The 21253-nt window shown below is 44.4% G+C and overlaps 1 protein-coding gene across 1 annotated transcript; it reads right to left on the reverse strand.

The window, feature by feature from the left end:
* Window positions 1-1875: 1875 nt before the first annotated feature.
* On the reverse strand, window positions 1876-20376 carry LOC119404721 (serine/threonine-protein kinase PLK2). The gene is made up of 10 exons (XM_037671368.2): window positions 20019-20376; window positions 15241-15348; window positions 13609-13725; window positions 12619-12932; window positions 11425-11819; window positions 9554-9628; window positions 8330-8486; window positions 7583-7712; window positions 6455-6568; window positions 1876-4290 (listed from the first exon to the last, which is right to left on the reverse strand). Exons 1-10 carry the CDS (start codon window positions 20142-20144, stop codon window positions 4066-4068), a joined length of 1761 nt encoding a protein of 586 aa, XP_037527296.1. The 5' UTR covers window positions 20145-20376; the 3' UTR covers window positions 1876-4065.
* Window positions 20377-21253: the final 877 nt, after the last annotated feature.

Below are 21253 nucleotides of genomic sequence, written 5' to 3' on the forward strand. Positions count from 1 at the left end.
CGATTAGCCAGCCAATCGTGTGGGAAAGCACACGCTCTTTGGATAACATCCTTTGGAGTCAAGTACCACCAGCTGCTGGAACTTGACGGGGTGAAAGAGAGGAAGCAGCATGCGGAACATGCGGAACAATGTCCCAGATTCTCGTCACCGTCTTTTTGAAGATTCGCGAGCTGGACCTCACACACACAAACACCGGAAGAGAAACATCTACTTGAGTGGCCAAGTGACTGACGGCAATCCGATGGTGGCTCTTTGGACAACGTCCTTTGCCTTCTCCCATAAGAGAGGCAGGAGGTCGTAGGAACAATACCCAAAGTTCCTCTGGACAGTCAAGACAGCTAGTGCAAACGGACAAATAACGAACGCCGAAAGGAAGGGCTTCTTTGGCAACACATCAGCTAGGCATGCCCGCGACATGACTAGGTCAGAAAGGGGCCTCCGCACTACGATCGGCCTTCTTCTGAGACATGTTGCACGTGTCCTTCGAGGTGGGGGAATGACCAGCTGTGAAACACTGTGTGGTGAACTGCACCTATCGAAATATCTAATGCGCCATTCATTATATCGTCTCACTTTTCGAGCCCAATACAAACTGCAATCCAATCCACAGAAACCTGCCCATTCCCTCCAACTGCTAGTTTGAGCACCTCCACAATGATATACACATCTCGGTACTAATAGCGTATACCAAAGTGAACTGACGGACGACAGAAGAAAATTTCAAAACATTGTGCTTTCAACACAGTGTCACAAAGCATCACTGTCATGTGTTTCTGAGGAGTGGCACAATCTTTACAGTCTGGTAACGCAACAGGACTCACTACATTCGGGCAAAAAAAGTTCCATCCTCACGAAAAGTTACACGGAGAGATCCGGTGTCAGCAACATTTCTGTAAACGTAATGTGAGAAATGTGAAATTACCTACAGGGCTCTATACGATTTCATTTCAATAGTGATTCTACGTCATTTCGCACTTTCGAAACAAGATATGCCTTGCTTATGTGAGTATCTCGTAAAACTGTCAACTCCCAGTGCAATGTGCAGGACATTGGAATGATGTATTGATTGCCTGAAACAACAAGTAAAGTGCAATGTTCGCTTATGCAAAAAATATTATGCTTTTGAATTATGCGGATGCTGTAAGGTGATGAGCAATGTGCATAGGTAATTTTTGTGACTTTTTTCCTTCAGTAAATTTTAGTGTAAAAAAAGTGTATAAAAGTAAGTGTTTGTTAAGGCTACTACACTAGCTCAAGCTACGTCAAACCACGTCACACAAACAGTAAATTGCATTTCTTTAGAAAATGGTGCGAACTTTTTTTTTCTACAATACACGGTGTTTTAACACCAGGTTGAGAGCATTAGTGAAGTGCTTGGCCTTTGTGGAAACTTCAACACTCGGGCAGATGAGAGAACCGTAAAAACTGCCCCACGAGCATTTAAACAACCATGTCGAGACAGGGCAAAGACAAGCTTGACAGGATTCCTTTTGTACGTAATTGCACAGAAAGCATGAGTATGACCTTTGGTTGAGGTCTCTTTTTTTTTTTCAGCACCTGGAGCTTGAATGTGCTGAAAAAACAGTATTGACAACACGGTTCCCTCGGACTTGAGAAACATTGTAAATAAATACCCCCCCCCCCCTTTCCTTCTCTGCAACATCACCACTATTCACTTATGTCCACATAGACAGTCAAATCATTCATACACAGCAACTTTATCAGACAGCCACTGTTTTTCATACCCTCTTTGAAATGAACCTTGGCGACCTTTGTGACCCCTCCCCCTTCTAAAAAAAAAGCCTTTAAATATTCACTGTGAAAAAAAGCCTTTAAATATTCAGTGTGATGGACACACTTTCGAACCATTTCTGGAAAAGAAGAATATTGCACATTGCAGATATCAATTTCTACAAACCAAAGCAAATTGACATCACTGAATTGGCACATTAAAGTTCACTTTGTAAACGACAGCGCAGACGTACAAAAAGTGCACAACGGACAGTTGGCAAATATTAGCACATTTCTTTTTGTGATGGCTAACATACTCTCATTACAATGGCACAACATTTTGGAGTTTTTCTCGCTTAGCTGCAGCTTTTTATTTTACCTCTAAAGATCTCCAAGCTGTTAAGAGACAGACACCACAGCACGTCGTAGTCGGCAGTTGCGACTATCACATGCTGCTTTTTTTTAGCCTGCCGTTAGTATCAGCGAAGAATGCTCCTTCAGCACATGCGACTGAATGGCAGTGTATAAAAAGCAGCTTGGAATGGTAAAAAAACTAAACAACCAATACACAGGCATGCTGTTATTAACAACTTCGAGATCTTTGCCCCACACTGTAATGAACGACTGAAAGCTGCAGCTGCACAGTTAGTGCGACAGGCACATAGATGCTTTGGCCTGGAAAGGTGCAAAGAACTGGCGAAAACAGCTGCCTAATGATAGCACAGCGCGTATCAGTACCTGCTTCTGTGATTCAATCATCTTGCAGTGGTTCTGTTAGCTGGAAAAGTGATTGCCGTAAAGATGCACGCCAGAAAAATTTACAAAGATTGCTTTCATTTGATATTACTTCCGTATGATTCCCACCTCGCGACCAGTCAATAATGGCAGTATTACTGGTGGAGTACCATTTGGACGACCAATTACTTGTGAATGGGAAATGAAATGGAATAGAGCTGTTGAGCTGTTATATCATGTCAGCCACAGACTCCTTTATAGGTCTGGAAATTATTTTGAATGTCTGAAAGAGAGCATGGGCGAATGTATTTGCAAGATGAAAAGGTACGCTGACGGAAACGAAAATCAAACTGCGTTCCTCCGAAGAAGCTTGTACAATTTCAAGAGGAACGCCAAAACAGGTGAGAACCTTACAACATGCCCTTACTGCCAGTGGAAATCTGATACCCAAAACTAGCTGGTACTTGAAATTGAAGCTTGGCAGCACTTGCACGAATCCACAGGAAGCTGTGCCTTCCAACTGACAAAAAGGAGGACAAAAAGAAAGACTGTGCCTAGCACGCACCGGCAGTCTCACGGGGAAGGAGTGTTTTTTGGTGTTTCGACGTTTTGTCTGTTGCGGAGATCTGTGTCTTCAGTCTGCTGCTTCTAGAGCTGCTACTCCATTCACATCACCTGAGACAAGATAAATGATGCCATCCTTGACTTGTACTACCCACGCAACAGAGACAAGACGCAGACACTACTACAAATGCTGGTGCCCAGTGTTTGTGGTATCTTCATTTTCCTCTTTGCGTTTCATCTCTGTTGCTATGGTTATGCTAGTCGGGAAGAAACTAGCCAGTTTCGCGGCACTTCTTACAACCACACCATGAAGCAGCTGATGAATTGACAGCCCCCTTGCTGCTTTGACTAAAGACTTGCCCTGAGAGCTTAACAAAACAAGTGAACTGGTATGCACGCAAGAAGATTGTGCTTTATCCTTTGGGCATCATGCACTGGCTTTGATGCTCACAGCCCTAGAGAAGCGCTTTCTGATAAGGCACCTTCGTAGGTCCTTCGCAAGTTGCGTCATTCAAGCTGTCAAGCGCACAAATTGAGGTGCACATGCCTTTTTGGACATCAAATCTAAAAAGCCAAGCTTGCAATACCCTGCCAACAGCCTGTTCTTTCGGGAACCGTTGCTTCAGGCATGGCACGAGGGGCACCGTGGATGAAGCATTTAGGTGCTGGCTGAATGCACACACAATCGACAAACACATCGCTTTGAGCGAAACTTCGCCACAACCCTGACGTGGTGAAACGTGATCCCTGCGTGAAAGCAATGGACACGCAATACAGCTATATGTGGAGAAGAAAAAGAAGGGAGGGCTGGTTTTGAAAACACCTAGCCAACAGAAGTGCTTTCTGACTAATTGCTGAAAGGCACACTACTGATCAGGTGGCAAATTCACCGAGCACCACTATAAAAGCGGAAGATTGTACATGTAGACACGGCAGCTCGTGCCTACATTGGCTCTCTTCGGTCTCTGCCGAGGTGCACCGGACATTTGTTTATCAATTCTGCCGACTATTCGGCATCTTCACTTTGACTGCGCGTCAGGCGTTGCGGCGTGGGTCGCGCTGTTCCAGTTCGGCGAACTCCTGCAGAGCGCCTAGAGCGAAGCGTAGCCTCTCCTGGAGGGCCTCATCGCAGCCAAAGCGGGCGAAGGCAGCCAGTGTGTAGGCCACCGTGCGCCGCCGCTCGTCGACGTACAGGACCAGGGGACGCTCCGGTCGCTCGGCGCTCAGCACCAGTTTGGTGTGGTCTCCAAAGAAGTTGACCTGCAAAATCCGTCCAAAATCCAGTTGCAGAGCTCACAGGAGGCTGGCACATGCATACTTCAACAAAAACACTAATGGCTCGTTCACACTTGCGATTCGCCCCAGTCGCGTGACCATTTGCGACTGGCGAACAAAAAGTGACTCGAGCCGACCGATGTTCACACCTGCGTGCGACCTATACACGTCGCCACACAGTATTCACGTCTGCTCGCATCGCCGTTGCCTCGGGAAATAGGCTGTTTGCGCACCTGATTGGTTCAGAGGTCTGCGACTTCAGTCACGCGTCTGAAAAATTGAGCAGCGAGAGACTGAGCTAAAACAGTCTCTTTGTGCAACTAACTTGGTCACGCAACTGGTGCTAGCCGCAGGTGTGAATGAGCCTTAAAAGAGTATAGTGCAAAAAAACTACGACCACAGAAAAGGGAAACAGACAACGGACTAGCACTACTAACAAGTGTTTATATGAGTCACACTCACCGAGTTTAAATACATATTGTCATAGCATTGCGCATGCGCAACATCACGTTGGAAAAAAGAAATAATAAGTATAAATGTGTGATAGTAGCTACAGTACATCAGATGCAACAGACAGCCGTACATGTCTAAGGCAGTCTGTCATCTGCTTCCCTTTTCCGCGATCCTCGTTTTTTGTGCTATACTCTCTTAATGTTCACCGATAGCCAACTAGCCCAGCACTCTGTTCTGCTAAATACTTCGACAAGTCCCACGCAGCTAGAGGTGTCACAATGTTCCTGTTGGGTACTACGTTCACAAAAGCGCATGCCAAGACAGTGAAGAAAGAGGAGACGTCGCATATTCAGCAATGTTTGTGCCCTGTGGCCACATGTCATTGCGTAGTGAGTTCAGTTCTGTCACTATAGTTAATACCGTCTATTTTTACTCGAAATGTGAAAGCAGCACCGATCAGCCAAAAATTTTTAGAAAAAAAATAGATGTCCGCACGCGATATGTGCCGGTTAGTGGCACACCTCCGCCTAGAGAACCACAGCATGCCTGCCCTTCACCTGTGAAACACAGTCGCGCAAGGTGGTTTCCGCTCAAACCATAGGTACTTTTTCTCGGCTAATGCAAGTACTACGCATATTACGAATTAAAGGTCTGTCGTTACGAACTGAAACATTACGTTTGGCTAAGTAGCGATGTCAGAATCCCCGACAAAATTTACCAGAACGTTCAGATTTCTGACCAAAAACCAGCAACACAAACGTAGGTTTGTATGGAAAAGTCAGCAACCTAAAACACTCACGAAGTGCTTGATGTCAGGAAAATGAGTAAGCGCTATTGGATGGAACACTTACGCAAATTCTCTGTGGGAGGGACAGCGACGGCTGCAGGCGGGGCTGACATTTTTTTTTCTTAAGTTGTAGCCGAGTACAGTAAAAAAGCTCACACTAAATGCTATAAGACAAGCATACCAATCAGATTTTCTCCCTACCATCCTTGCAGAAAAAGAACGCGGGAGTGCTTTGTGCATGCACGCATCCCACAAATCTGTATCAACTAGGCTCGTGCGATTATTCGAGCACTTTGAATATTCGAACAAATATTACAGTATTCGAGTTCGCTTCGATTCGAATTTAATATACAGGAAATTTCGAAGTATTTGAAATGAATGAAAAGGTGTATATTAGTCCGCATGTAACCTCCCCTGTAAAGGTAGTTTCACTGCAGTAGAGTAGTGCTACACCATGAATACACCTTTTCAGGGGAAAATCCGCACTGCAGCAAAGCCCCTCTTCAAGGTTAAATGAACATACTATTACCATCACATCAATTCATCATTTTACAAGTTTAAAAGCTTGTTATACCGGCTTATATGCTCTTAGTAAATTTTAGAACGTAATGTATTTTACAGGTTATCATTTACATTCTACGGAAAGTCAAATTTTGCTACTATTCAACGTTGCTTCCACTTCCTTTGAACCAAAAAGAATAACATTTGCACCATGCCTTGTTTCAATTTAAAAAAAAAAATTGTGCAGGCTAGTTGGGTCATGACAAATATGCTCATTTTTCTTTATAATGTGTGGTATATACTATGTGACCAAATTACTATTCACTTCGAATTCACTTCGAGCCTAAAATTTACTATTCGCACATGCCTAGTATAAACTCTTGTCTCAAAATGACGGACCGCACTCACCTGAAGCATGGAGCAGCTGAGCTGCATGACAACCGCACGATCCGTGCGCATCCAGCGTTGGAGGTAGACAAGGGGTTTCTTCTTGCGGCCGGAACCTTTCGGCACATCTCCACCCTATGGTGAAGGAATCACCCATGAGCACAATAGTGATTCGCCCTCTTCACCCTCCCTTTTTTAGAGTGACTAAAACATGAAAAATCGTATCAAGAGAAAGACTTTTCTTTGTCAGGGTCACTGGTGACCCAACAAAAGCCTGTATATAGGTTTCAGTCAAGCCTTGAATTCACTGAATTTTTTTACACCTTTTCTTGCCTATTTTTTTATAGACACATAATAAACACAATAATAGACACATAAAAAACACAATAAAAAACAAGTATAAACACTGTGGGCAAATTGCTGTGGAAAGTGAAATTTTGCATGACTACCTATCTCGGAAGCACATATGGCACACAAAAGGCTTCAGGCAAAAGACTTGACAGACAAGAACAACCACTGGGTATAGAAACTTCCATAACAATGGAAAACCAAGGAGGTTAAAAAGGAATTGCTGGAGTGGAGATTACGCCTCAAGTGTGAGGTCGTGCCCCCCCCCCCAAGATGGCCGCCACAGCAGCCATCTTATTAGGGGCATGATAAAACACTAGCGCGCAGTGAAGAAAAGGGAGCAATTTCTTCCCATGAACTAGGAGTTCAATGTGGCAGAATTTTCTGGACAGATACTGCTCAACATGTGCCTATGTGTTACTGGCTTGCTCAAGAAGTCTCGAAGTCTTGGCAAGATTTTATTAGAGATCAAGTCATCAATACTCATCCCAATATATGTTACTTCTGCCGTGAACAATGACACTTTATTTTGTAATTAACCGTTATTTTGTAATTAACTGAACGTTTACATTAACAGAGCGAAACCACTTGATCTCTAAGCGGGCACCACCAGAAAAGAGCAGGTTTCTGATATTAATGGGGGGAAAACGCTGGCTTCACTTTCACAGGTAAGGCATTGTGAGAGCTTCCGCTGAGGAATTTCTTTTTAACCTCTTGGTGAAAACACACACCTAAAGCATAAATAACGAGCAGTTTGGGCTGAAAGAGCTCGGCAAGCAGCTTCCACTCCCTCAATATTACCTCTGTCAGGTTTTCTTCCATGTAGTGAGCGAAATACTTGAGCAGACCGTACTTCTCTTGCAGACTTGAAGGCAGGCTAGATGGAGCATGGGCCTCCATTGATCCGTGGCTGTCTCGATACTCAAGACGCCTACAGAGAAGCACCACAAAGCCAAGCCTTAGGTAAATGCAAAGTTGAAATGTGGGTGAGCTTCGTAATCATAAACGAAGGGCATAGGGCAAGAGAGTGGACATTCATGTTAGCATTCATCTGCGTTCGGCATTTTAAACCTTCACCATTGGCTTTTGATAACTTGGCCGAGTCCATGAACCTTGCCCGAAGGGAAAATTTATGCCAGCGTAGGCAGCACCCCCCCCCTATTTTTTGGCATGTCCGAAATATGCCGGTAGCACAAGTGAACCTGTGCAATGTTGCACTCTGCAAGCTGTCTATGCACTAACAAGATTCACCAGTACAATACAGCTGCCTCGCACTGCACTCCCCAAAGCCACGTCAACAGGACAGTCCCCATGAAAACACGAAAACTCTCTCAACGGGTTGAAATGGACAATTGAAGCCCACATGTTGAAAGGAACACAGGGCAGTCACATTGCTTTCAAGCACTAATTTCGCAACATTTCTTTTTTCACTGCACTCGCAAGATAAGCCGAGGAAGCAACATGGCATCAAACAATACCCTAATGGGAGTGCAGCAGGACACGACACGAAGAGGCAAAAGCACTCCAAACGCAAGGCAGGCTACTCACAGACGATCTGCCGAGAAGCTCAGGTGCGTGGCATCGTTGAAGAGAACGCCGACCGTACGATCGGACAGTTGGAAGCCAAAGCCAAACTTGTTGGAGTAGTCGATCCATTTGGTCACGAGGAGTGCTGAACCCGCCCATGGTGGTGGCACGCCGCAATCTGCAATTTCAGGACACGCAAGTCTGGTTGTTTGGATGATGCAAGATAGCCTGCTGCTACAACAAGCACCGCGGGAAGCGACCATTTCAGTAGCACTACAGCAGCCCACTACAATCTTCACGAAAAAAACTCCATAAAGTTAACTTTGGAGATATCCCGAAGTGCACTTTGATGTCACACTCGGGATCAACTTTAATGTTGTTTTCAAGGCTACACACTGGTCCTAAGCACAGGTGGACACAAGTATGACCCCAAGTGAGCGCTAGAGAATGCGCACGAATGTAAACGCAGATGCGTACCGTTTAGGGTTAGAAAAAGCAAGCATGAATGCTAGAAAATGAGCTTGAGGGATTTTACGTCTGCTATTATGTCAACCTGTTCTACCAAGCCAGATAGGATAGTACACAAATAAATTGGCACTTATTATTGAGGTCACTAAAGGAATGTCAGAAAATGACATTCCTTTCCCACTGGTCCAGGCACCAAGCAGATATTTTGTTACATAACAAGATTAATTTTTTTTTTTTTGGGGGGGGGGGGAGGTATTCTTTATATACAAAGTGGGATGAATTTAGCGATGGCAGGAAGTACAGCTGCGGTTTACATCCTGTCGAACTGCAACATGGCAGCCCTCTTTTCAGCTGCCAAGTGAAGACAAAGTCACAGGCATATGTAGGTGCGAGTAGCATTATCCACCTCTGGTTGAAAGCAACGTTCTTTCTCCAATTTGTATTCTTCATTCCATAAACAAAAATATGTACCAAAATAAAGTTTTACCAACTTTTTTAGAACTTAATTTCATTTTTTATTCACACATGTATTTCAATAATTTCCATCAAGAGAGGCAAAAAGCTGTCTCCTGATTTAGCCTACGTTCGAAACCTTCTTTAGAACGTAGTCTTGAACACTTCTTAAAAATTTTGAGACCCTGTTACCTTGCCTAAATGATACATTATGCAGGAAACAAACAATACAGTGAGTTCTGTCCCAGACAAAAGTTTGATGACGCATGCAAGGCAAGGGAGGGAGGGAAGCTACAAGTGTTACTAACACATAAATCTACTTACTGGAGACTGGCATTTCATCTAAGCAGGCTTGAAGTAGCCTGTACAGGAGCTGAGTGGTGCCAAGTTTGGAACTCCCTGCAAGCAAAGACGACATAGAGATGGCTAAGGTAACAGTGAAAGCATAATAACGACTACACCAAAGTGTAGTCGTAAAGGAATAAGCAGCACGTAAAGGGCAGTTACCCATCGGAAGACAGTTTATCCATTCATGATGTACAACTCAAACCCTACTCCCAAAGTTCTTGCATTAAGGCATTTCTGCCCAATTTAACTCCTAGCCACAAGTTCACTATCCTTTCGGTGACAAATGAAATCCAGTTATTATAGTACTACGCTTCGTTTCAACGTGACACCTACGAGAAAACAGTAGGGGTGTGCGAACATTCGAAATTTCGAATATTTTTCGAATAGCGTTTGCTATTCGATTCGATTCGCACTGGAATTTTACTATTCGAACTTCCTAAAAACAAGTACAGTTAACGTCGAATTGAAAATGACCCCTAGAGATTTTCAATATGCTTCACCTCATTACACTGCCGTATTGCGGCAAAGCTGCCTTTCTTATTCCGTTACGGTTGAACTTAGCCAAGACGCAGTCTACATCCGATTGGAAGTGGTCCCTAGATTTTCAATATGCTTCACCTCATTACAATGCCGTATTGCGGCAAAGCTGCCTTTCAAACTCTGTTACGGTCGAACTTAGCCGAGACGCAGTCAAGTCCGATTGGAAGTGGTCCCTAGATTTTCAATATGTTTCACCTCATCACACCCCCGTATTGCGGCAAAGCTGCTTTTCAAGCTCAGCTATGGTCGCAAATGGATTAACTCAAGGAAACGCTGGTTCCAACATGGAGATGAAAGATATGGCAGAGGTGGGGGCTCAATTAATGCTGTTTTGGACCTGAAATTTGGGCAGGAAGTCCGAAAAATCGGACGCCAAAGCTTTTAAGCATCCAAAATTTCAGATGTTCTTATATATCGACGTCTACGAGGCAGATTTGGAACTCCGGACTTGAAGGGAGCACACCCTTGTCCGCCACATCAGTTGAGCTTCCACAGAAGTTGAAAGAGGAGGAGAAGCTGAGGAAATGGCATCTTTGCCTATCGTGTGTAAAGTGTTGTCAGCAACACTTCGGTTGCACCAAATCATGTACATAAATACAATTTGGCCTCTACATTGCCTCATTCTTGATAAGACAACTATGAAACACTACCCTGTTCCAGCGCTTCATTAACCTAGCAAAAAGAAACACTTTCATGTTGCGATCTCATAAGAACACACTTGGGGATTCTCTGCAACTTTTTTCTGTAATATCACTTCAAATTATTCGAAAAATGGTTGAGAAATATTCGAAAATTATTCGAAAATTATTCGATTCACACTCAATCTTTATTATTCAAATTCGCTTCGTACTTAAAATTTTGCTATTCGCACAGCTCTAGAAAACAGACAAGCGAGGCACCACGCTGCGAAGAATGCGAAGCAAAGCACACCTTTACATGAGAGCCATATTTTCATAGAGCTGAAATAGCCAAGTCTTAACATACAGCATGTAGAGAGTCTATAGTCGGATACCACTTAAGAAGACAGGAGACCCAGATGGCCAAAAAGCGACTGCCCATTGCCTCCGTGGCTAAAGAAATAGTCCCACTCATGTTCTCGGCCATGCTCTCCGACGGTGGAGTCACCGGCTGTCTGGCTCATGACATCAGTCTAGAGTGCGCCCATTTGTACCGGCTCATATTCATGTGTCTTTGAGAAGGAAATGCCACTGCCTTCTAAAGTTGTGCTCGACTACAGAAAGGGCTCATGCTTCTCAGAAACCCTAATGCTCTCTTCAGTGCAAACCAATGTTCCAGCAGAAGCTCACGTTTGTCAGGGCAAAGAACCCGGCCGAGCGTTCCTAAGAGCCCACAGTCACCGAGCGGTACGGGGGAGTCGCGCGCCGAACCCTGCACGCCACTGTGGCCAGACGTCCGTGTAGTGGAGCGGCTTGCGTTCGCCGCAGGCTGGTCGATCCGTAGCCGCGAAAGCATCCCCAACAGCTGCCCAGACTGCTCGCGAGGTGGCCGCAGGAACGGATGTTCGAGCACTTCGTTCAGACTTGGTCGCTCCTGAGGTTCTGGCTGGAGCAGTGACACCAGCAGGCTACGAGCCACATCTGATAGTCCAGGCGGCAGTGTGTAAGCGCCACGAAGGATCCTTTGGTATGTCTCAGTCAGTGTTGATGTCTCGAAGGGTGGCCGACCAACCAAGAGAGCATACCTGTGTATAGAGTGCCATTCCGTTTTATGGTCAGTCACACTTCAATCACAAATTTCAATCAGTTCCTAATGTGTAAGTTGTGCCATCTATGTTCAGTAATGAATAGTAACTGTTTTCTAGAACGATTTCACTAAAGTTGCTATCTTAATTCATACGTTTAGTAGTAGCAGATTATTCTCGCATTAATCTTGTTCGCAGTCTTAAACCATTATGCAACTAAACATGTTGGTTAAGCATAGGTCACTTGCACTACCTCCTTGTGTTATCAAGTTTGTGCTAAATTAACGTGGCAGCACCTTAAAGATTTCCACAAAAATAATGTGCAAGGACTTCTACAAGAGGAAAATGTATAAACTGCTATTACAGGAAGATTCTTAAATTCCGATTTATTTTATAAATGCTGTCTAAGGCAAAACACAGTAAAGCAGTCATCGCAATACGTTTCTGAATCTGACAAGCAGCAACAAGTTTGCAGTCTCGTTAAACATGGCCCACAGAACACTGTAAGCACGGGCAGTCTCTTAATGTACAGGGTGAATCACATCTAAAATGAAGACCTCGTTAGAATTCAATGCCGGCAAAACTTGAATATTTATTCTACTTCACGAGGAAAATGTCCATTACATGACGTCTAAACACAGTGTCTATGTAAACACAGTAATAATCTTCCTAATTATGCATAAAACAACAGCTTCTATGAGGTCTTCAATACTAATTAGGTGTTCACCTTAGATGTGGATGATCCTGTACATTGTCCACAACATGCACACGCACAACACAAATGCGATGCCCCACTCACATGATGCAGCCCATGGCCCAGACGTCGGCTGCAAAACCGTGCCCTTCCATGCGAAGGACCTCCGGTGCCAGGTAATTCGGAGTCCCACAGACCGCCTGCCGCGGTGGCTCGTCAGCGACCCGCGCGGCCAAGCCAAAGTCGGCAATCTTGAGCTCCATGTTCTCGTCGAGGAGCATGTTACCGAGCTTGAGGTCACGGTGTACGACACCCTGGCTGTGAGTGTAGCGGACACCCTCCGCCAGCTGACGCATCAGCAGGGCGACCTCGGTCTCGGGAAGCTGCCCGCCACGCTGCTTGAGCAGGTGCACCAACGACTGCAAAATGGAACGTTGTGATGCCAAGGTTCAGCACTATATTAAACCATTCGATTAAACAACACCAGAATCCCCAGTATGCTTTCAATGAACCTGATGATTGGCCTTTCCCACAACATCTTAGGAGCCTGGCCTCAGCTCTTCGGCACAGAAAGTCGTACAAACACATCTGCAATACTTGAAGGCGACTGACTTAATGAAGCTGACCTTAGCTGTGCTGCGCCAAATTTGTGAATCACCTAGACTAATGCCTTCTCTCTGCCCCCCCCCCCCCCCCCCCCCCACCCCAATATTCACTCTGAATGCTTCCTTAGTGTCACCAACATTATCGCAACATAAGACAAGACTGATGTGCGTCACCTGGCTGTGCTCACATGCAGCAGTCACAGAGATGGCAGACACGAAGTTAGCCGATATGTTTTAATGTCATGGTGCATTTACCTCATCTGCCTTGTTCAAGTGCTCAAAGTAATTGGAGCCCTTGGATGCTTCTATATATCCTTCTGGGGGTTTAGACCTCCATTTAGGAAAAAAAAAAGCTGAGAACATTGAGAAGTCATAAATGTCTTATCAGTAATTCTTTAAAAGAGATCAAAAAAGGTAAACTGAAGAAACACATAAGATCAGCAATAAGCTACGCCTTGGTTAATACCCAAGTAGGATGCTATCCACCCACCTTTCTCGAACAGTACTCCAGAATGATGTAGATGTTCTCTGTGTCTCCAAAGAAGTCATGAAGTCGTACCACGTGCTTGTTGACCAGGGGTCTGTGCAAGTCGATCTCTCGGAGAATCTGTAAGCATCATGGTTAAGCATGAGCACTCATTACGGTTCTTTAGAAGGAAGCCTTTGCAAGAGGTCCCACCTAACCCTTAAGGGTTTACCATTTTCCAAACCAACAGTACCATAATGGGTTCATTTCTTTATAGCATGAAATGTTTCAGAAACTACTTAAACATAAGACTGACTATGCAAAGCTTGCATAGCAATATGTATGTAATTGTTTATCTGTGATTACATGCATCTACGTATATACATGTACAGTAGAAGACATGCTTTGATGATCCCTGGTAATCAAAAACCATTCGAAAAGTGCCGAAATATCAGTAAGAATGAAACCTAGTCATAAGCCAAAAAGTGACAATCACATTTGACATGTAAGCTGAGGTCGTCAAGAAAACATTAAGGTTTTAATGGTTCTTAACGACGTCAGCTCACATGGGAATGGAAAAATCCTTTTTCTCTGCAGCCATTGCTCCAATTTCTATCAGGTTTATTTAAAATGACAAAAATTTTTCAACCTAGGGACTGCAGAAAGCCGATTTTTTGTTTAGGCTGTTATTTTTTTTTTATTCTTAAAAAGTGTGAAAACTTAGTTATTCATTTCACAACGCTGTAACTCTGCAAAAAAAATGTTTCTATCACAGTTCTGTGAGCCGCACCTTGTAATACACCTAAAGGGGCCAAAGGTACATGCCCAGGAAAAAATCCTAACATTGCCCATGGTGCAGGGTTATGAACTTGTAAACTGAGTGCTTCAATTCCTTCCTTTAACTCACTTTTTTCACAATGAACCACCAGAATTACTTTACGGCACCATATTGCAGTTGATGTGGTGGGTTCACTGAACAAAATTTCCGGGCTACACAGGACAATATATTCCAAGAGGATATGCCTTGTAAACTCACTGTCCACAATTTGCCACTTGCAGTATTTAGCTATTTTTAAATCTAATTAGTGAATCTTAGTTAACAACCGATTCAGATGATTTTTAGCATTTACAGACCTCCACCGCACCTGAGAGTTTACTTTTTAAGAGATTTTCTACGTATGAGAATTTTCAAAATGGTTCTCTGAAACACCCGGCACATGCAAGAGCTTCGCAAGCTGGTAAAATAATTTCATTCGAACTACTATCACAGCTATCCCTTTTGTGTGGGTTAAAAGGGAATTGCAACACTTTTTGAACATGGTCAGAAAATGCTGCCGATCGGTTGGCAGTCGACACATGCGAGCCAAACATTATAGTGCAGCCCATGACATGGAATTTACAATTAAATCTCAAAGTCAGCTAGAAATGACTCGCTTTTGACAAATGATGCCATGTACCCAAAATCAACAGTGACATATACCCAAAAGCACATCGACACAACCATTGGCTGGTTTGAGCATCTGAGCTGCACATAGTTACCACGGCCACCATGATGTGTTCCAGGGCCCCTTTAAAGGAATGGGGGCCGTGTCAAGGCCAGAGTATGTGCATGTAGATTGATTGTGTTGTCGCGTGAATGCAGCTTTCACAGCTTACCTTCTCTTTTTGGCCAGGGCGACTGACTTGGCATCGAGGAATGATCTTCCCTGCGTAAACCTGCTGTGTCCTAACGTCGACAAGCTCGTGCACGCGTGCAAAGCCACCCTGTAAAAAAAGAAAATAGGAACAGCTGGAAGTGCCTGCCAGGTCAAGGTGACCACAGCCAAGGTTACCAAGAGGTCAAGGTTATCAAGCCCAGCGGAGTGACAGGGCCACAACAAGGGTCAGGGGTGGTGTGGGGGGCAGATCTAATACCCACACAATTATCGTTGTGGTGACATGCTCTTTAGTGCAACTTACAAATGGTTGTAATGGTTGTTTTGGGTTTCTTTTATTGTACATAATAATAAGGTTACGAATTGGTGTTACACAAACACACGGGGGGAGGGGTTTCATAGTCACAAACTGTACTGGGTATCTCCCGTTGTAATTTATTAGGGTATGTAAATACAAAGTAGCTATATGCAAACACACAAGAAAGCTTGTGTATTAAATTAGTCACTAGCCAACACTGTAAAATATTTTAATAAAAATAAATTATTAATCCTTTCCCTACTGCTGACGAGTATAGTCGTCATGAGATTTTGTACCAAAATGACTGATGACGACTATACTCATCATCAACAAAAATTGGTCCCACATGGAACCAATGACTACTATACACGTCGTAGTTGTGTTTCTTGATGCTAGACGGCCACACTTGTCCATCTTGTGCCATTCGTGTCTCGGCTTTCGTTTTGATTGCCATTTTTCATTGTATTGCCATGCGGTGAAGCCATCTTCGAACTATCTTTTTCACTCAATTAGTGAAATAAAGAAACTTCATTGGATTGAAATAATGGTCTTGTCTTCTGCAGAAAAAAAAAAAGCTCTAAAAATTGCACGAAAAAATTTTTGGGGCTAAAATTGGCACAATTTCCTTCATTTTTCATGGTAGGGAAAGGTTTAATAAAGAGGTAATGGTAAAACAATTACACTGAGTGCAAAAAATTTAGGGAAGTTTGATTTCAATACGTGAAAATGAGAGTATCCCAATATGACGCAGTAATTAATTAGTATTGGTAGTGTTGCTGAAAAAAAGTGATAACAATACATGCACCTCTATGAGTTTCCCCTTTTTTTCATTCATCTCATAGCTAAGGTCTCGGCTGTGCCAGGTTTGATGCCTTTAGGTAGCATGCGATGGCTTATTGGATCAGCTTATTGGATCAGCGATGGCTTGGATCAGCAGTGGGAGTGTTAGCCATTGCCACAAGTGGCAATGGCTAACACTCTTACGTTCAACGAAGTCAGCGCTTGGTCCGTCTCTTTCACTGTCCCGTGTGTCGCGCTGTTTCTCGTATCGTTGAACATGTACCAACCGGCCCAAATACGCACCTTATTACTCTTACGTTCACCATTCGTAAGTACCTAATAAACTGGATGGGGGCACAGCCACAGCGCAAGTGGCAGTGCAATGCACATGTGATATGGAGGTAACACAAGTTTGACCCATTAGCGACAAGTTGTCCTTTTTGTCTACTTTCTATTTCCATTACTGCAAGATTACTATGCTTCACTTAGAAACTACAAATAACACTCCCTACGCTTTCCTTGGTCAAACAGAAACAAGCCCCTCAATCGTGATTTCATGGATTATATGCATAATATGACAAGGAATGGAGCGTTTATAAACTATTATATATCGACAATGTGCTTGAGTCACGTGCGACAAAACCCTCTTAAAAATTTCTGCGCACTGAGCAAGGTGGGAGTTGTAATGGACGGTAAAAGCTAGGAGGCAGTGGCAAATTTCAGTTTTCCGATGGTACAGCAGGCGAAAATCGGGGGTGTACGAATATCAAAATTTTCAATGTGAATTGAATGAAATAATGAAAACCAAGTGTGGATTGAATTGAATATTTTAGAATGTGAATAGTACAACTTACCCTTTGCAACTAAAAAAATTTTTTTTTTTACCAACCAGACACGAAAAAGTAAGTTTGTTGTACAGCAAATAATGTATAGGAATTTCATGCAATGTACAGCACTACTGATTTACAGTACCACATATGCAGTTAATGTTTTCAAGAAGGATGGATATAGCTGCTTAACATATTCGGGGAGCAGCGACACCGTTGTGTATGTCACCATTCCTCCAGACAACGAAAACAGCCGCTCGCTAACAATAGTGCTGAATCTTGTGGTCGTAGCTTAATCCTTTAAGCGTGCTTTCTCAATTGGGAGGAGAAATGAGAACTGATCAGCACAATGTTCATTACAGGGGCTTCATAAGTAAACCCAGAGTAATGCTGCATTTCCCTATTAAGAAAGGCATTTCTTCTTAATTCTGCCACAACTCCTAATTTGTTTTGGTGGTTTTAGTCAGTATAATTTTAGTACTCCATTGAAACAATGTGCTCGGCCTCATACACAATGCCATGCTCTGGTGACTACACTTGAATACTGGCACAACATTTGCAAAAGCGCGCTAGAGGTGGGAGGCAATGGGGCAAATTAAACTAGTTTGTCTATCTGCGCATGAAATCCTGCGAAATTTAACACAGGTATGTAATGTCTTGTGCTGATTTCAATACTTCTTATGAAGTTGTGTGGTGTTCGAATATTTCGACGGATAGTAAAAGTGCCTTGTGAATTGAATACGGAACTGTTTTAATCAAATATTTGAAGTTTCAAATATTCACACACCCCTAACGAAAATTCGTCATGAAACTGGACTGCCATATTACCATAAGACCCAGAGTGATCACTTTGATCATCCTTGCCTACCAAAATGTCTGAAAAGATTTCACACCTCCAACAGGGTAGTCGATACAGTAAGACAAAGTAAAAAAAAGTGATCATAAATGTGATCTAAAGTTTGCACACGCAGGATTGTTCAGGACGTGCAAACAATTTCCATATCACCGGTCAGGTCTTGGTCAACATAGCCTATTTCATTATGCGAATTTTCAGGTTCTACACCTTTGCAATATTGATCGGATTTTAAAGAAGTTTATGTTTAACTGCACACAGGTGATGTTCTGAAATGTTTTAGAACTATTCAAAAAATGTGTTTAAGACGACTCATACAATTAAAAGAACAAATCAAACAGAACACCACTTTATTTGTTATTATTCATAACCTGCAGAGTATGCAACTAGCATTTGCCCTGCGTATGCAGTTCATACAAAGAAAAGGACTACTCAATGGCTTGGAGAAAGAGAGGTAGGCCTATGATGCAATCACCAAGTACGAATAAAGACCATTAATACATGTATTACTGCCAATCATTTTATGAGGACTTTGCATCATTTTCTCCCCATATATGTGGTTGAGAAAATGAAGGAAAAAATAAAAAGTAACTAACACAACTCGTGATCCATGACATTTAACAAGACAGAAATAAGCACATACCACATTACTTGCTTTTTTTTTTTTGATGTTCCATCCATATCAGTGAGCATGACTAAGTCATAATAGAAGTCACACCATGGTTCAGGACGGCAAACACTATGGCACCTTTTTAGTCTGCGCAGCATCGTGAAGTGATAGCTGCGCAGATGTCATAGATGCGACCGAACACATCCTACAACCCGCGTCTGTACTTATATAGTCCTAAAAAATGGGGCTCCTCTTCGGTACCAGTGCAAAGGCAGCTAACGAGCAAAGTTTTCTCAAAATAATTAGGAGATATCCGTGAAAAAGGACGAGTTTTGCTATTCGCACGTTTGGATACAAGATCCTTTTAACCAACATCCTGCACATAAACAACGGGATGATTTTGGAGCCCTGTTTAGGAATATACATTCGAGCACTTGCTATCTCTCCTCCATCTCCCCTCTCCCTAATGCAAAGCTAGTGCTTCGGCAGGCTTGAACCTGTACTGATTTTCGAGAAACTAAGGGGTTTCTTCGAGCTTTTTATTATTCTCTTTTTCTTTCCTAGCTATCGCAGAGATATCATTTGATTTGCCGTGTTTTCCGTTGCCCATACTTTTTCGCAGCTACAGATAGTCCAGCTACTGAGAGCCTGAGTACACTTCGCTGTATAGTATTTGCCACTTTCAATTAGGAAAACTGAAACATGCGCTTTTACACGTCTACTAGCTCCATCAAGGCAACCGGTTGGTTTCGGACAGCAATTGTATGGACTTGGGGGCAAATTTGAACATGAACATATACGTCCAAAATGATGGAAAACAACGATGAACGAGTTTCAGACCACACTGTATGTGACCGAGACGCGATCGCTGAAACAGCAGTATTTTTATCAAACAACTGCTTCCAGGGCTCGAGAGCCAATCGTCGATGAAGCGAGGAACAATCCGTGCTCGCTGGACTCGGGAACGACGCCAAATCCCGGAAGATTAGATTAGGATGGGACGTAGGTATACAAGCTAGGCGTGGAAATGCTTGTTTACGCTATCAGCTGCTGTTTATACCAGTTCGTCGACTCGCGGCGCCTGTTGCCGCAGTAACCAAAAACTACGCCTTCCACGCTGCGCCCCTTTGTTGGGCACGGGATAGCACGGAAGAAACGCGATAACGTGTGCTACGTGAAAACACAACAGGTGCACCTAACACCAGCTACGCATGCAGCAGGTGTCTCGCACTTTTTTTCTTTCCACCGCCCGGGCACAACAGGCATCGCCCTCAGAGCGAACAAAAAAAAAGGGGGACGCAGGTGGGAGACAGTCACGAGCGCAGCGTCTCGGCTTCCACGACGCCGTGTGATGCGGGGATGCGAGATCCGCGTCGGCGTTATATGTACTGCGGCGTCGCCGCAGGCTCACCTTTCCGAGCAGCTTTCCCTTGCGGTATGTGACGCGGGTCTCAGGGTCCACGATGTAGCACTCGTTTTCGACGACGTGCTGGGCCCGAAGTCGAGTCGTTGCCGGCGGCTCCAGCACGGCGCTCATTGTCGTCTTCGCCGCGCGTCGTCTAGGGCATGTCTCTTTTCCTCAGTCGCCAGAGACCGCCGCTTCAACAGCAGGAGGGGACGCAACAGCACCCACCACAGCCGCCGCTGCTCTCACACGCGCACGCATGCCAGTGCCTCCGATCCCGCATGTAAACAATGCGAAGAACACAACACCCCCCTTTGTGCATGGGAGCTACGGCGAGGCCACTTCGATTTGCCGTTCGGCGGGGGAACCGGAGGAGAGAGAGAAGCGAGGGAGCTATCCGGTATTTTTTCGCGACTTGCCCTGCTGGCTCCGCCCACCGAAAGGGCCCCCAAGGAGGGTAATTTGGGCGAGGATACGGCGAACGCTCTCTCTGCGTTCGCTTTCGACGCTCTCAGCTTCACCGGCTGAACTACATCGAAAGCGCCCATTAAAAGGACGCCTCGAATATATGTAACGCGCATCTGCTGCTGGCGTCCGGATTTTATATCGGTGCGACTTTTCGGTCAGGTAGTGAGCTCGGATGCTCTCGCGAAGATTTTGCGCTCAGTTCACTGCCCCGCGGGCCGCGCGCTGCGTGTTACTACCGTAGCGTAGGCGGTAATAGAGAACGCAGATGACAGAGCCGGATTATGCGCATCGCGGCGCCAGAGAAAACGGAAGAGGCGTTCCTCCTCTGGCGCATTCTTTCACCGTGGTCTGGCTGGCCGCGTTCGAACTACTACATGAGTCAATTTTCTGTCCCAGCCGTTACGGAACCAGCTCGCGTTGGTGGGTCGTGACAACTTATCTCGCATGTAATTTCCCCGACATAGCAACAGTTGCTTCGGAAAGTTGCACCGCGGAACACGCACACGCGCCGGGGACAGTCGTCGACTCGTCGTGTGTGGGAGTCTTGGCAGGGGGTCCGCTGCATGAGCTCAGCAGCACGTAGTACAGATAGGAACAACACTATATATGGCACCATTCCAAAGAGGCCTTTAAAGTTTTAAACCCCTGCACCCCCCCCCCCCCCCACCACGCGCAAATTTCACACATACAAACATACACATCAAGGCCATCGGACCTGCACCCACCGAAATAAATTTCAGTCCTTGTATATATGGGTACATTTATTTATTTAT

This window comes from Rhipicephalus sanguineus, chromosome 9 (assembly GCF_013339695.2).
Source record: "Rhipicephalus sanguineus isolate Rsan-2018 chromosome 9, BIME_Rsan_1.4, whole genome shotgun sequence".
NCBI lineage: Eukaryota > Metazoa > Arthropoda > Arachnida > Ixodida > Ixodidae > Rhipicephalus > Rhipicephalus sanguineus.

What these genes read in the sequence shown, in the direction of transcription:
- LOC119404721 (XM_037671368.2), bottom strand. Translation starts at nt 20,144, where the DNA reads ATGAGCGCCGTGCTGGAGCCGCCGGCAACGACTCGACTTCGGGCCCAG. An exon ending in AGGGAAAGCTGCTCGGAAAG is followed by an intron (nt 15,349 to 20,018) that starts GTGAGCCTGCGG and finishes CTTTTTTTACAG; the next exon opens with GGTGGCTTTGCACGCGTGCA. An exon ending in TGGAAGAAAACCTGACAGAG is followed by an intron (nt 6,569 to 7,582) that starts GTAATATTGAGG and finishes CCTTCACCATAG; the next exon opens with GGTGGAGATGTGCCGAAAGG.